General features: G+C 32.4%; 1 protein-coding gene across 9 annotated transcripts in view; it reads right to left on the bottom strand.

Annotated features, from left to right (window-relative positions):
- The window catches only part of EPHA6 (EPH receptor A6), an 815440-nt gene that overhangs the window by 374950 nt on the left and 424663 nt on the right, over positions 1-15827 (bottom strand). Inside the window, exon 6 of one of the 9 annotated variants that reach the window (XM_036070294.2) lies at positions 560-1747. The exons of the other annotated variants lie outside the window; for them this stretch is intronic. Coding sequence (XP_035926187.1) covers positions 1743-1747 — 5 coding nt within the window. The 3' untranslated portion in view covers positions 560-1742. Of the gene's footprint in view, positions 1-559; positions 1748-15827 lie in introns of those variants that run through there. 9 annotated transcript variants of the gene reach the window in all.

Raw genomic sequence — 15827 nt, 5'->3', positions numbered from 1 at the left:
TGTGATATGGCATGAAAAAGAAATAAAAGACATAACCATTAGAAAGGAAGATGTAAACCTATCTTTATTTGCAGATGATATGATTGTGTATATCGGGGGGAAATGGGTTCTTACAAATTTTAGAACTTATAAGTGATTTTAGCAAAGTTGTGGGATACAAGGTCCATGTATAAAAAACCATTTGTATTTCTATATAATGGCCAAAAGAATTGGAAAATAAAATAAAAAAAAAAAAACATTAGATAAGAATACATTAAATGAGAAATGTATAAGACCTCAGCATTGAATCCACAAAATATTGCTAAGATAAATTCAAGTCAAAATATATGGAGAGAGACCAGAGTCACTGGAATTCTCTGATAATGGTTAATTCTACATGTCAACTTCACTGGGCTAAAGGATGTGCACATAGTGGGTAAAACATTAATTCTGCATGTGTCAGTGAGGGTGTGTCTGGAAGAGATTAGCATTTGATTCAGTAGACCAAGTAGAGATCAGTCCTCACCATTGTGGGTGGACACCATCTAATCATTGAGAGCTTTAATAGAGCAAAAAGGGGAAGGAAGAACAAATGTTCTCTCTCTTCTTGAGCTGGGAGGTCATCTTTTCCTGCCATCAGACATTGGATCTACTGGTTCTCAGGCCTTCTGACTCTGGGACTCACACTAGGGCCTTCCTAAGGTCAGGTCTTTGGTCTTAGACTGAATTATATCACTGGCTTTCTTGGTTCTCCAGCTTGAAGGCAGCAGATTGTGGGACTTCTTAACCAGGTGAGCCAACTCCTATAACAAATCTCCTCTTCATATATCTCTCTATATATCCTATGGGTTTCAGTTTCTCTGAAGAACCTGACTAATACAACTCAATATTATTAAGATATTTATTCTCTCCAAATTGATTTGTGGGCCCAATGTATTCCCATTCAAAACCTTAATGAGCATCTTTTATTTTTTGTAGAAATTGATAAACTTATTTTAAAACAGATATAAAAAATTCAAAGGACATAGACTAGCCAAGCTAATCTTGAAAAAGAACAAAGACTGTAGAAACATTCCATCAGATTTCATAACTTATAATAAAGCTACAGAAATAAGTCAGTGTGGTACTGGCATAAGGAAAGACAAACTAATGAAACAGTTGAAATACAATTTAGTCATTTGGATTTTTAAATATCTTGGAAGTTGTCAATGCAATCAAAAAGGGGAAGGAAGCTCTTTTCACTAAATGGTGCAGGAGCAACTTGATACCTATATGAAAAACACAAAAAAAACAAAAAAACATTGACCCAGAACAGATATCAATTTTATTTGGTGAAAGCATCATCTAAATGATAATTGAGTACAAGGGGCTGTGTATGATTAAGTCTTCAGAGAAATTAGGGCAGCCAGAGACAATTACAAGAACTTGAGGAAGACACACAAGATTGGAGAGGGAACTTATATAGAGTGTGTTTTAAAAATGTATTTGAAAATTTGCTTAGAATTTTCCATTTTTAACCACTTTATCTGAAAGAAAAGTGATTTTGGTCGTCAGAGTTCCCATCTTTAAGAAATGGAGACCATATGTTGTCATCACGTCCATGTTTCATCATGGAGAAGAAGAATAGAAGAAACATTTTTCTAGTTTTGGTACTTCAGCATCCAAGTTTGCAAAAGCATCCAATTCACCAGAGCTGGGAGAAGAGCTGGTGCCATCGCACTGGATTCCACCACTCTTTTCTTTTAGATTGCTCATCAAGTTGATCAAGCTGTCTCCAGGGGAAAACAGAGAGGAAGCAGACACTTTACATGAAAAATATCAAGGTTAGCTATGCATGGAATATAGATTTTTGTAATGGTCATGGGACTGTACAGATGGATCTCAGAGAAAGATTGACAAAGTCACTACTTTGACTATAGCAAAGACAAACAATAAATAATTATGGAAGATTTCTATGTTTTCTATGTTCTTGGACACTTTGTAGGGCCAAAAAGAGTACAACAATTTAAATTGTAATCTAGCCTGGAGAGAATACATAAAAAATAATCTGTTGAGGACAAGTATTTGTTGAAGACTTTAAGCTTGAAGGGCATGTCAATGCTCTGTCTTTCCTTTGAGATACTGACTTCAAATTTACCAACAGTAGCAGTAACAGCCAAGGTAGTGTGATCAGAGTTATATTTTTAATAGAGCATTAATTTTTGGAGCAACATTGATTATCAAATTGTACATGCTGTTCTCAAATTCCGACAGGAAGAAATCATTGCACCTTCAAGTTATCCAAGACTTGGTTATATTTCATGAAGCTAGTTTTCATCTCAGCTTCCTCCTTCTCAAACTTTTCAATGGTTCTTTTATAAATTTTATCACATTTGAGATTAGGTGGTCAGTTGTGGCTTGCTTTTCCTAGGCTGAGAGCTCATCCTTTCCAAGTTGATGTATAAGCTTTCATGACACCCACCACCTCCTAGCAAACCCACTGTGAGAAAGTATTCTCTTTATTGAATAAACTTGGAGTTGAGCTTCCTGACATTTACAAGAAAACACTTCTGATATGGTACTGAAAAGGTAGGGAGGGATAGATTTTATAGAGTCCTCAGAGGAAAGTAGGATGGGCTTAAGAGGTTTGGCTTATCCTAAAAGAGTCACCAAAGTCTTTTGACCAGAAAAATTACATGCCTAATCTGTTTTCTGAAAATTTATTAATGGCCTTTGGAATAAATAATTGTTTTCAAAAGTAAAATGTGAAGTTATTATTTGATAGTTCAGTGACTTACGGTGATTACTGTAAACAGTTAAACCAATGACTTTTTAAAAATGCTCATCTTTTTATTTTGTTGTATTGTTTTTAAATTACAAAGGTGGTTACAAGAAGCATTTTGTGTGTTCATCATAAATTTTATAAAACATTATCCCCAAGGATTTCTTTATGTCAAAATATGTTTGCTGATTCTACCTCTTTCTGAGAACTTACACTGAGTATTATTGAAATTATACTAAAATTTATCATCTAATTAGTGCAGTAGTTCTGGGAATAAAGGAATAAAAAGAGATAATTAAATACATAAGAAGTACTTGAATAGGTTTCCAACAAAATAGCAATTTTTAAATTACTTCAGCACCTATTTTGGTGTATAGATAACAGATATTTGATTTCTGTTATAAAAGTATTTTCTAAGTAAAATAAGAAATTTTCACATTAGAGTTTTATACTCTTATTTAGATGCAAACATTTAATACTTACTACTAAATATTTTGTATTTAGTTTTAAAGTTTATTAAATTATTTTAATGATAGTACATTTGAATCATTGAAAAGTCTCTTGTACAATACTCTATCAACCACACAGACTGGGAAACTAATAGTGCTTTGGCTAACTTCTTATGGACAAGTAAACAAGAATATTACTAAATTGTCCAGTACTCTTTCTAATAAATTATGATACTGTGGGGTGAAAATAAATCTTTAAATATTTTTATGTTTTTATATGACATAAAGTAGTCTGACTGTGTTTTTGTTAGACATTTTAAGAGTATTTTTGTAATACACTTTATATATTCAATGAAAAATTTCTAGCTTTCTTCATAATTTCTGAACTGAATGTCCAAAAATTATATACATAATAAAATAAAAATACCCTACAAATCAACTACCCAAGGACTATATGTTATTACAAAGAGTTTTGTTTTTAATTTTGCCATACAAAATTACAAAAGCACAATGTCAAAAAAATAAGTGGCAGATATAATTTGCATACTGATTTTTTTAAAGATTATTTGAGAGAGAGAAAGCACATGAAAGTTGGGGGAGGGGCAGAAGGAGAGAAAGAGAATCCCAAGCAGACTCCCTGCTGAGCGTGAAGCCTGACTCCAGATCCCACAACCCATGAGATCATAACCTGAGCTGAAACCACAAATGGGACGCTTAACCAGCTGAGCCTCCCAGGCACCCCCTAATTTTGCATACTGATTTACGCTCACATTTTTTGAAACAAATCACAAAGTTAATTTCTGTTTCACTGTAAGTTCTGTCTGAATTCATGGGTCTGAAGTAGTCAAACTATTGTGCTTCATAGTTCAGAATCATTCACTGAGTACACATGATAAACCAGGCTGTAGAGTTCAAATAATGAATAATTGCTATTTATAAATTATTAATATTGCAGTAAGTGAGTTACACATTAAACTAACAATTATAAAACACTGAAATAAGTTCTGGAGCAGAAGTTTGTATATAATATAGCAGAGTTCATAGAAGGAGTGTTCATTTTATTTTTCCATGTGGATCAATGAAGATAACACAGAAGTCAAGCTTGAGCTGGGTTTTGAAAGATGCAAAGAAGTTAACAGAGGGATAGGTGGTGAAAGGGATTCTGTGGAAAAAGAACAGATACGTGAAACAGCAATGAAATTGGATTTGAAGTAATGTCAAATTTCTTCTGTGTTACTAGTTTGTAAAATACAAGGGATGGAAGAGCAGTCAGATTTGACTACAGAGGTAGAAATGTCATAAATTTTGGAGTACTTACTTTCTTTTATAGATGATAGTTTTCTACTGAAAGGTTTTTAAAAATGTCATTTGAAGGCTAGAATTTCACATTGGCAGTTTTGAAAGGGATAAGTTTTGAGCGGAACAGGAATGGAAAATAGGATTATAGTTTCTTACTATAATCATAGAAATGAGAATAGAACTAAGGTAATGAGTAGCTTTAGCAAGGGAGAAGGCCAGGACATATTTGAAGAACACAATTTATAAAATTATAAAGAGGTGGAAATTCACAGGTTGCTGGTAGCAGGAATAAGTACAAGGAGTTGAAGATGAATCCTAAGTTTCCAGTTTTGGTGTATGGTGCTAAAAGCAACAAAGAAAAGGGTATTATTTAGAAATTATCTTATTTTGTATTTGAGCTCATATGATAAAACTACCAGGATATATACATTCCCCAAATAATTTTATTCTATTTTTGCTCTAGTATTTTACATAAAGAAGTCTTAAATTTTTATATAGTTACCACTATTTCTGTTTTTTTTTTGAATCAGAAATTTCATCTACCTCAAGAAGTTTTGACAAGTATTTAATTCTATTTTCAATAATTTAATATATATAAATGTAATTATTTTAGTCAGGGTTCTCCAGAAAAGAGAACCAATAGGATACATATTGGTTCTCGCTTCAATAGAAGAAAGATTTATTTTAAGGAGTCATCTCACATGACTTTGGGTCTAGCAAGTCTGAAATTGGTAGGGCAGTCAGGTAGGCTGGACATTCAGGAAAGAGTTGATGTCGTAGTCCTGAAGAGAAGTCCTTCTTTGGGACACTTCAATCTCTGTTCTTAAGTCTCTCAGCTGATTGGATGAGACCCATCTACATTATGGAGGGAAATGTGTTGTATTCAAAGTCTACTGATTTAAATGTTTATTATATCTAAAATAAACCTCTGCAGCAACATCTAGACTGATGTTTAACCAAACAACTGAACACCACACTTCTCTTCTGGTGACCATTAGTTTGTTCTCTATAGTTGAGTCTGCTTCTGGGTTTGACCCCCCCGCACACACCTCTTTTTTTTCCCCTTTGCTCATTTGTTTTGTTTCTTAAATTCCACCTATTAGTGAGATCATATGGTATTTACCTTTCTCTGACTGACTTATTTCACTTAGCATAATATACTCTAGCTCTATCCATGTCATTACAAATGGCAAGATTTCATTCTTTTAACATTAGAAAGGAACTTTCTTTAATGTTCTATAGGTCATTTCATTAACAAATGCTCATCTTTCTCTTCCTCTTTCTTTGTTTTTCTGTCCCTCCTTATCTCTTGGTTTTATTATTTTAGTGAAGATTCCATTCAGTTCAACATTAATTTATATGGAAATCCTTATTTTTATCACATAAAAATTATAACATTTTTGCTTAATGTAAGTATTTCCTGGAAAAGCAGACTATATAATATTGGGCATATAGCCAATAAAAAGATTCAGGCATATATATTGCATGAATGCTTACTCTTTCTGAGTCCACAATATGATAAATATAATAAAATTAACAATTATTTCATTGCATATAGAAAGTTCTAAGATATTATAAGAAAATACTTTCTTCTCTTCAATGAGAAAGATAACACATTCTCTGGAAAAAAAATTATAAGACAATAGAACTTGCTGACTGAGTCTTTAATTTTCCAGGCAGAGATCAAACTGCTTGCCAACCAGAAATATTGTGGAGGTAAGCAATGTGATGTCATTTATGACATTTTATTTTTAAAATGTTGGTAGCTATAATTAATGTCATAAGCCATTAGATATGATGCTTTCCTATGCTGAGACAATATACACTACTTAAAGGTAGTTGTCATTTTTGACAGTGACTAAAAAGAATTGCCTGTGGTTAAAAATATCATTACTTAAGAAAAAATCTCTGTGTAAAAATATGAATGCTTAGGCAAATCTCTGTAGACAAAATAATACATAGCAGTTTAGAAACATTTTTTTTAATTTTTAATATTGTATTATGACAAGAGCTGTTCATTTTTTTCTACTTCCTGACAGGTTTTGCAGAACAAAACAAAATTCAAAAATAAAAGTGTAGCTTCATACTAAATTCCCTTTTTGCAAAGAGAGTCATTAAACTGTATATGTCATTGTCAAAAATGGCCCCAAATTAGCAACAACTCTTATTCCAAAGTACTGTAGGAAAAGGAAACAGGCTCATTAACCAGCAGATGTTGAGTTGGTCAAACACACCAAATTCAACATGAACTGAAAGCAAGAAAATAGTCAATAATTCTCTTTTTAATTGGCAAATGGAAGTAAACTTTGGTAGTAAAACTATACTGTGAATATGCAAGTTACTAGTTATTTATTTCTACCACAAGCATTTGTTATAACTTCTATGTTCATTCTCTACTAGGTGACGTGATTCAAATATAAGTCAAATAAGCAGCTGTGTTGCTAAATACACATGTGAGTGATCTATAAGTATTATTAGACAATTATCAGGTTCAGAGTATAATTATAAGTTAAACTTTAATCAATTTGTAGGATGATTTTTTTTCCAGTGTTTCAAAGCATACCATGAGGTCATCTAAACAAAGATATGCATATCAGAGCTTTCATTTATTTAATAAATATTGATTGGTCATGTCAATATTAATAGGGAGAAAGATGTGAGCAAATTGTCAGAACACAGTGTGATAAGAGCAACAGATCAAAGTGTCTACTAGTAGAGACTCTGGAACCAGATTGCCTGAGTTTGAAACCTGGCTCCAACACATGAGCTGTTTGACCATGATGGACAAGGTAGACCATTATGGACAAGGTATTTATTCTTTCTCTGCCTCAGTTCCCTCACCTCTTATATGGGAAAATATAATAAGTATTTCATATTGTTGTAAGAAATACATGAATTTATATTTGTAAAGCAATTTACACACTGACACACATGAGGGCTATGTGTTTGTTAAATTGATTAATATTAGACAATCAAAGAGGTAATAATTAAGTCTGCTTGGTTATCATGCTGAATTCATTAAGCTAAGTTGTAGAAGACAAGCAGCAGGGAAATAGCAGGGAAGAACTTTCTAGATTATAGGATAAATAGGGAAAATAGAAAATAGTTAAAACATGCTTCTTACCTAGGATTTGTTATTCTCTTTTTTTTAAATACTCTGCCAAGATTGGATTATCTAAAAGTCATAGGAGAGGATGGACATGAGGTCATTGTCAAGACTGGAGGCTGTTTCTAGGACTGCTATTTGGATCAACAAAAGGTGGAAACTAGAATCTCAAAGGCTGGGCAGGATGGTTTAACTCACATTGATTCTAGATGGCTTGGGGTCACATGCTGCAAGTAGCATTGTGTTTTCAGTGGGGCTTGATAAAAGGAAATACATCATTTCAGGGCTCTCATAGGATGTAATCTCAGTAAAAATCTCACTGAGGCAAATCTTAAATGCCACAAAAAATTTGCAGAGATGGCACTATTATTTTTTTCATGTTGGTATGTCTTGAGTGTGTAAGGTCGTGCTTCAAGCCTACTGTCATGTAGCTCTCAGTGCAAAACCATTTCCAGGCATATACTGCCCTTCTTGCCCTAAACTTTGTCCCTCCAATAGCCCAAGCTCATCCAAATTCACCGTAGAGTGCACCTCATAGAACAGTTCTGACTCCGGGAAATCTCCTGGTATTCAGAACTGCAAAATAAGGTAATAAAAGCTCTTATCACATCCCCATTACTTGCTTGACATATATCTTAAACATGTTCCTGAGTTACCAAGTTTGACCTGCTGCCTACTATATGTGTGTGTGGAAGTATGTTCACATTTTGTTGGGGGGTAAGTGAAAGTGATCATCTGTATGGTGGGTACACTTTGAGCAATTAGAGGAGGGTGTGAGCACTGTCTTATGTGAAAGTCAAGTGTAATGTCTGACAATGTTACCGTCCTTTATCCAGGATACCCACAAACTGTCTTTATTCAAATTATAATTATTTTTTTAAATTCACAGTGGCTTTTAATCCAGGCAGATATAATAAAGCTTCAAGTATTGCAGTAACTCTTTGTATTGGTGTTAACCCAATCCACGATCTGAAGAACTCTAGGTGTAATTTTTCTCCATTTATTTTAGGTTTTTGCAGTAAAAGGGAATAATAAAGAAAAATGTTAAAGATTGAATTTATATCTAATCTTCTTGAAAGTTATGCATGTTTGTTACCCTTAATTTCAACTCTTGAGGTTTTATCTGATTTGATACATTCCTCTGAATACTCAGAGGGCAAAATGTTGTATATGTAGTGATGGAATCCTAATTTTTCTGTTACACTGTAAGAATGAAACAGGTGACTAATAAATTGACCAAGGTTATGGAATCAATTATTTACTAGGTTCAGTTCCCTAAAGGCCACGTGTTCCTTATGAAATATGTTGAGTAAAAGACTTCTTTTCTAACCTAGGCACAACTTAAAAGTCAAACGATAATTGCTATTCTGGGTTTCAAGGAGCCTATGTGTGATTTGGCAATTATTAAGAGAAAAAGTTCCCTGAGATAAATTTCCCTTTTAAGTAGAAAAAATATAAAACCATACACAACTGACCCTTGAACAACATGGGTTTGAACTGTACAGGTTCACTTATACACTGATTCTTTTTTGATAAATACAATACAGCATTGTAAAAGTATTTTCTTTTCCTTATGATTTTCTTAATAACGTTTTCTTCTCTTTAGCTTATTTTATCATAAAAATATGGTACACAATAGATATAACATACAAAATATATATTAATTGACTCTTTATGTTACAGGTAAAGCTTCCAGTCAGCGGTAGGTTGTTAATACTTAAATTTGGGGGGAGTCAAACGTTATATGTGGATTTTCAACCGTGTGGGCATTCAGAACCTTTAACCCCTTCATTGTTCAAGGGTCAACTCTACATAGTTTTTTAAGTCATACAAATATATTCTACATCATGGGCTTTGTCTTCTCTGATCTCCCTATAATGTCTTTAATGCCAATGGACACTGTGTGCTCTGAAATCTTCCTTTCTGATAAAAATAACAACAAGAAAAATACTCATCTACTATTCTCAAAGGGCTGCTTCAGGTCTCTTATGAAGCTATGTAATATGAAAAGATCCTTCCACCTTAAACATAAACAACATCTCTCTCATTTCCTTCTTGTGCTGATTTTAGACAAAATGTGTTTTTCAATCCTGAGGCATCAGGCTGAAATCTAAGTAGGTTTTGTTATTGTTCTTCTTTCATGAGTTTTGAAAGAGATAGTTTAGGGGCCCCTGGGTGGCTCAGTTGGTTAAGCGTCTGCCTTCGGCTCAGGTCATGGTCCCAGGGTCCTAGGATCGAGCCCCGCATCGCGCTTCCTGCTAGCGGGACTCCCTGCTTCTCCCTCTCCCACTCCCCCTGTTTGTGTTCCCTCTCTCACTGTGTCTTTCTCTGTCAAATAAACAAATAAAATCTTTAAAAAAAAGAGAGATAGTTTACCTAAATAATAAAAGGATATGTTTTCATATGGCCAGATATTCTTTGAATAGGAAAATGATGGGATCTAAAATGCACACACATACACACACACATCAGCAATAGAAAATTATCCAATCAAAGGATAACGATAAAGATTTTAAGAGAAACTAAAGTTTGGTAGATTATACAATAAGTTTCTGTATTAATAATAATAAACCCCAAATCTGTAAAATTTTATTTCAAGAAATATTATATTCTGCAAGCATTGAGAAAAATTTTATAAGATCATTAGCTGACAGTCTTTTAAAATGCATATTAAATAAATGCATATAGCCACTTCAAAATCAGAAAACTGAGTAGAAAAAAATGCAGTGAGTGTTTTTCCCAAGTGAATCAGGAAGCCTGAAATAAAGTAAGAATTTAAATTTCAAATTCCTAATCAGATTCTATTTATTAGGAGTACATGCGTGATTTTTTTTTCTTTCTGAACATTCAGAAAAAAAGTTTTAATGGTTACAGTTGTATTTATTGAGCTTTGGTGGAAAATATGGTTTAGAAGCAAATCAATCCAAAAATATTTTAATATATGAGTGGATTATTGTGAATAGTGGTTACAGTTATTAGTAAATAACAAATACTAACTAATACTAATACTGACTAATAATCTTTATTTTATCTTTGATGAACAGAAAATGTGTTTCAGTTTTATATATTTAGTAACTTAGATTAAATAATACATTCCTAGTGCATTATAGACAATTTAGATGTGTGTCAAGGATAAGAAAGCTATTTAAAGAAGGACACAAGAGTATAGTTCATTTTTAAAAGAAATTGTCAAGTGAGGTAGTAGCTTTCACACTGTAATTAATTATTTACTAGGATCTTCCTATATCCTAGAAACAAGCAACTAAGAGTGAAACAAAATGCCACGATTCCTTCAGCACAGTGATAATTGTTATCTAACGCTTGTGCTCACAAAAAAGTGCAGTCATAGCCATACTAAGATTGATTTGTGGAAGTCTTAACCTTGTCATTCCTTATAAAATTAGCCATAAAACGATCACAACCCATTCCTAGGTTTGAAATTCTCATTACTAGGGCAAATTCAGGAGACAATGACAGGAATGGAAATTAAATGCTTTGGTTAAACTCTGAACTATCAGATAAGGCAGATCTGGCATTATGTTTGATACAAAATCTGTCAAAGGATTTGGGAAAGGAAAAAAAAATAGAATATACTCGTGTTTAAAACTGTTTTAAAATAATTATGCAAGTCATTTATTAAGATGTTAAAAAGGATACACAAATGCTAAAATATAAATATGTCAAGATGCTGTTGTCATGGCAAGATACAGTATGCTAAGTATGCTACCTAATAGTAATCGTTCTCAAGATATGGACATGGAAAGCAAACTACTGCTATTTGCTATATTTTCTTGCTGCCTTCACATTAGTGTTATGTGATCTGTTGCTTTTAAACCCATTTATTTTATACAATTACAATATGAAAAATAGTATTTGCATTTTCAAATCTAGAGCTAGACAAAATATTCACTTAAAAATTGATATCAAAAGTAAAAATCAACTTAAATTGAAAGAAAAAGTAGTTGTTAATACTGCTGTTGACTGAAGAATGATCACAAATATTAGGTAGAAAAGATTAATCTTTTAAGCATTTTAGTCACAATTTTAATATGCATATATTTTTGGAATATATTTTATTCCACATATATGTGTATGTATGTATATGGACATGTTTTTGGAATATTTTTAGAATGTATAACAATTGGAATATATTGTTTAATGGTAATATTTTAGAAGATGAATGAAACAGGGCCACTTAGGTGAGTAAATTGTTGACCTATGAGAAAGAATTGGGTATTTTTATTTGGACAAGCTTATCTCATATTCTTGTAGATTTTTCCTAATAATTTTAAGTTTTATAATTTATTAACAAGATTTTTATTTTTTAAGATAATATTACAACTTATCTTATGACTTAATGCTATGTTAATTTATTGTACATGTTAGATTCTTCTTAAAGGGTGTCCCTAAGTATTTGGTTTAATATTTTGGAACTATGTATTGAAGTATGCTGATTGTAGAAATCTAGGCATATTTAATTTTCTACTCTACCTGGTCTTATAAGTGTATTAGATATTTTACAAATATAAAATGAAGTTACATTTCTCATTTTGCTGCTATAAATAATGACAAAAACAAGAAAAAAACCTGAACATCCTAAACAAAATATTCTATGTACCCAATGTCTTACACTCATTTAATTATAGTCATATATTTTATGTAATTAAATATTTGACAACACTGAGATATTTAACCATCAGTGATGTCTCTGAGGTTTATATTTAAAAGATGAATAGCGGTTGTGTTTTAAATTTCAACTGTGTGGCCAAATTAGTGACTACCAGCAGTGGTTTACTGGATGGCAATATCCCATAGACAAATTTTTTGACAGATACATAGTCAAAAATTTGGGAAAAGACTCTCTTCAACAAATGGTGCTGGGAAAACTGCACAGCTACATGCAAAAGAATGAAATTGGATGACATTCTTACACCATACACAAAAATAAACTCAAACTGGATTAAGGACCTAAATGTGAGCCCCGAATCCCTAAAACCCCAAGTAGAAAACATAGACCATAATTTTTTTGACATTGACCATAGAAACATTTTTCTAGATATGCCTCCTCAGGTAAGAGCAAAAAAGCAAAATTAAACTACGGCAATAACATAAAAATAAAAAGCTTTTGCACAGTGAAAGAAACCAACAATAAAACAAAAAGGCAAACTATTGATATTTGTAAGTGATATATCCAATAAAGGGTTAATATCCAAAATATATAAAGAACTTATACAATTCAACACAAAACCCTCCAAATAATCCAATTAAAAATGGGCAGAAACATGAATTTATATTTTTTCCAAAGAAGACATACAGATGACCAACAGACACATGAAAAGATGATCAACATTACTAATCATCAGGTAAATGCAAATCAAAACCACAATGAGATATCACCTCACACCTATCAGAATGGCTAAAATAAAAAACACAAGAAATAATAAGTGTTGATGAAGAAAAAGGAACCCTCATGCACTGTTAGTGGGAATGCAAATTGGTGCGGCCACTGTGGAAAACAATATGGAAGTTCCTCAAAAAATTAAAAGTAGAATCACCATACGACCTAGTAATTCCATGATTGGGTATTTACTCAAAGAATATGAAACACTAATTCAAAAAGATATATGTACCCCTATGTTTACTGCAGCATTATTTACAATAGCCAAGATATGGAAGCAACCCAAGTGTCCTTCCGCAGATGAATGGATAAAGAAGTGGTATATGTATACAATGGATTATTACTCAGCCATAAAAAGAATGAAATCTTGCCATTTTCAACAACATGGATAGACCTGGAGGGTAAATGCTAAGTGAAATGTCAGTCAGAGAAAGACCCATATGATTCCACTCATATGCGGAATTTAAGAAACATAACAAACTAACAAAGAAAAGAAAAGATAAACAAAAAAACAGACTCTTTAATACAGAGAATAAATTGGTGGTTTCCAGAGGAGAGATGGGTGGGGGAAGGAATAAAATAGATAAAGGTGATGAAAAATATACTTTTGAGGAGCACTGAGTAATGTACAGAATTGTTTAATCATAGTGTATACCTAAAAGTAATATAACACTATGTTAATCACACTTCAATTAAAAAAAAGAAATTAAAAAGGCAAAATAAATTCTCCTAAACTATTCACTTAATATCATTTAAATGATAAACACATAAACTATAAAAATGTTAAAATAAAAGATGCTAATTATATAATTAATGTATACCTATCACTTTAATTATTGCACTAGTATGCGAATTAAGGATTTGAAAGATCCGTATTTATTGGTGAATGCCTTTGGGGATTTGTTTCTTCCAACTTAATAGCAACTGTCATGAATCACTATTATAACAATAGGGTGCAGTCTGGGATAGTCCACTACTTTTCATGTCATGCTATTCAGTACTTCTACTCCATAGTGCTGAACTGGTATTTCAGCAATGAGTACCTTCTTAGTGTATGGAATCAGCAGTCACATATTTGGAAGATGCTGTTTTTATTTTTTTTATTTTTTTTTTTTTTATTTTTTTTTTTTTAAGATTTTTATTTATTTATTTGTCAGAGAGAGAGAGAGCACAAGTGGGGGGAGCAGCAGAGGGAGAGGGAGAAGCAGGCTCCCCACTGAGCAGGGAGCCTGATGTGGGACTCGATCCCAGGACCCTGGGATCATGACCTGAGCCGAAGGCAGACGCTTAACGACTGAGCCACCCAGGCGTCCCTGGAAGATGCTGTTTTTAGAAAAGCTGATTCAGCAGAGGAGTAGAGGTACTAACTGGAGCATACAATTAAAATGTATAAACAAAAGAAATGAGAGAGGAAATGCAAAATAGGACTGACTCATGGGTAAAGAAAAAAAAAGTAAATGTAAAGATTTAAAGGGAGAAGATGTTCTCAAAATAAGATTAAAGATTACAGGAAAAATGAGAGTTCTTAAACTGTTCTTAAACTAACAGCCTGTTTCTCCCGGAAAAATGGAGGAAAATCAATTTTAAAGTGAAACTGGCAGAGCTTTTTTATTCAAAAGTAACAAAAGGACACAGATTTTAAAAGTTAGTAAAGCCATTAGGGGAGAAGCACTCACTCTACTTTTATGCAAAGTAGGTGTACAATGTCATGAAGAGTAAATAATAAATAGATTTATTTAAAAAATTATAGCGCTAGGGGCGCCGGGGTGGCTCAGTTGGTTAGGCGACTGCTTTCGGCTCAGGTCATGATCCCGGAGTCCCAGGATAGAGCCCCGCGTCGGGCTCCCTGCTCAGCGGGGAGTCTGCTTCTCCCTCTGACCCTCACCCCTCTCATGTGTTCTTTCTCATTGTCTCTCAAATAAATAAATAAAATCTTTAAAAAATTATAGGGTTATACATTTCTGATTTAGGGATTTATTATTCCAATATGAATTGTCTATTAAATGCTATGCACTGAGTTAAGCAATGGGTAACAGAAACATACAAAGAATTCTTGAAATAACTTCTTTAAGATTAGAAGAATAGGGTTATGAGATCATAGAATTTATTACATTTCTAAGTAAAGATTATGGTTTGAAATATAACCTTAGATTCAACTAAATTCAGCTAAATTCAACTTAGTTTGTGTCTCTAGTTGATTGTTTGGATTGAAACCTGATGTTTTGCCATTTTCAGAACTTAATTGTAATCTCATAACATAAAATTTTATTTATCACAAATAATGTGCCCAAGTGTTATTACTTAATAGTTATTTTTATTATTTTTAATATGTTAAGTTTAGATTGCTTAACCATACTGAACATATAGTAGTCTATTTAAGAGAACTATATCCTATTATTTTGATACTTTGACCACAGATCAAAGTTAAAGTAAATGTAAGATAAATATTTGGCATGATTACATTATTCAATGAATATTTTCATTTTTCATAATTTATGAGATATTTGTTCCTGTCTCAATGTCCACAAAATAATACCCTATACTTCAAATATTAATCTATAAAATACAACTAAAATATTTTCAAAATTAATTTGACTTGTCATTGTTTTACATAATGTAGAATCACCAACCAGTATCATTTTTGTCTTTTTAATATTATTTGTTAGCTTGAAAATTCATATTCCAAGTCAGTAATAGGGAATGATGCAGAAAATGTTCAACAAAGAATTGTGAATGTGGTAGTATGTCTTAGTTTATTTTTTATTAAAAATTAATCTTCCAATAGCATCCTTTGTTTATACAATGACTGACATTAAATGTCTGAGTATTTACTGA

Source organism: Halichoerus grypus, chromosome 1 (genome assembly GCF_964656455.1).
Source record: "Halichoerus grypus chromosome 1, mHalGry1.hap1.1, whole genome shotgun sequence".
Taxonomy (NCBI): domain Eukaryota; kingdom Metazoa; phylum Chordata; class Mammalia; order Carnivora; family Phocidae; genus Halichoerus; species Halichoerus grypus.
Note: the sequence above shows the minus strand (reverse complement) of the source record. Positions and strands in the feature narration are given on the sequence as shown.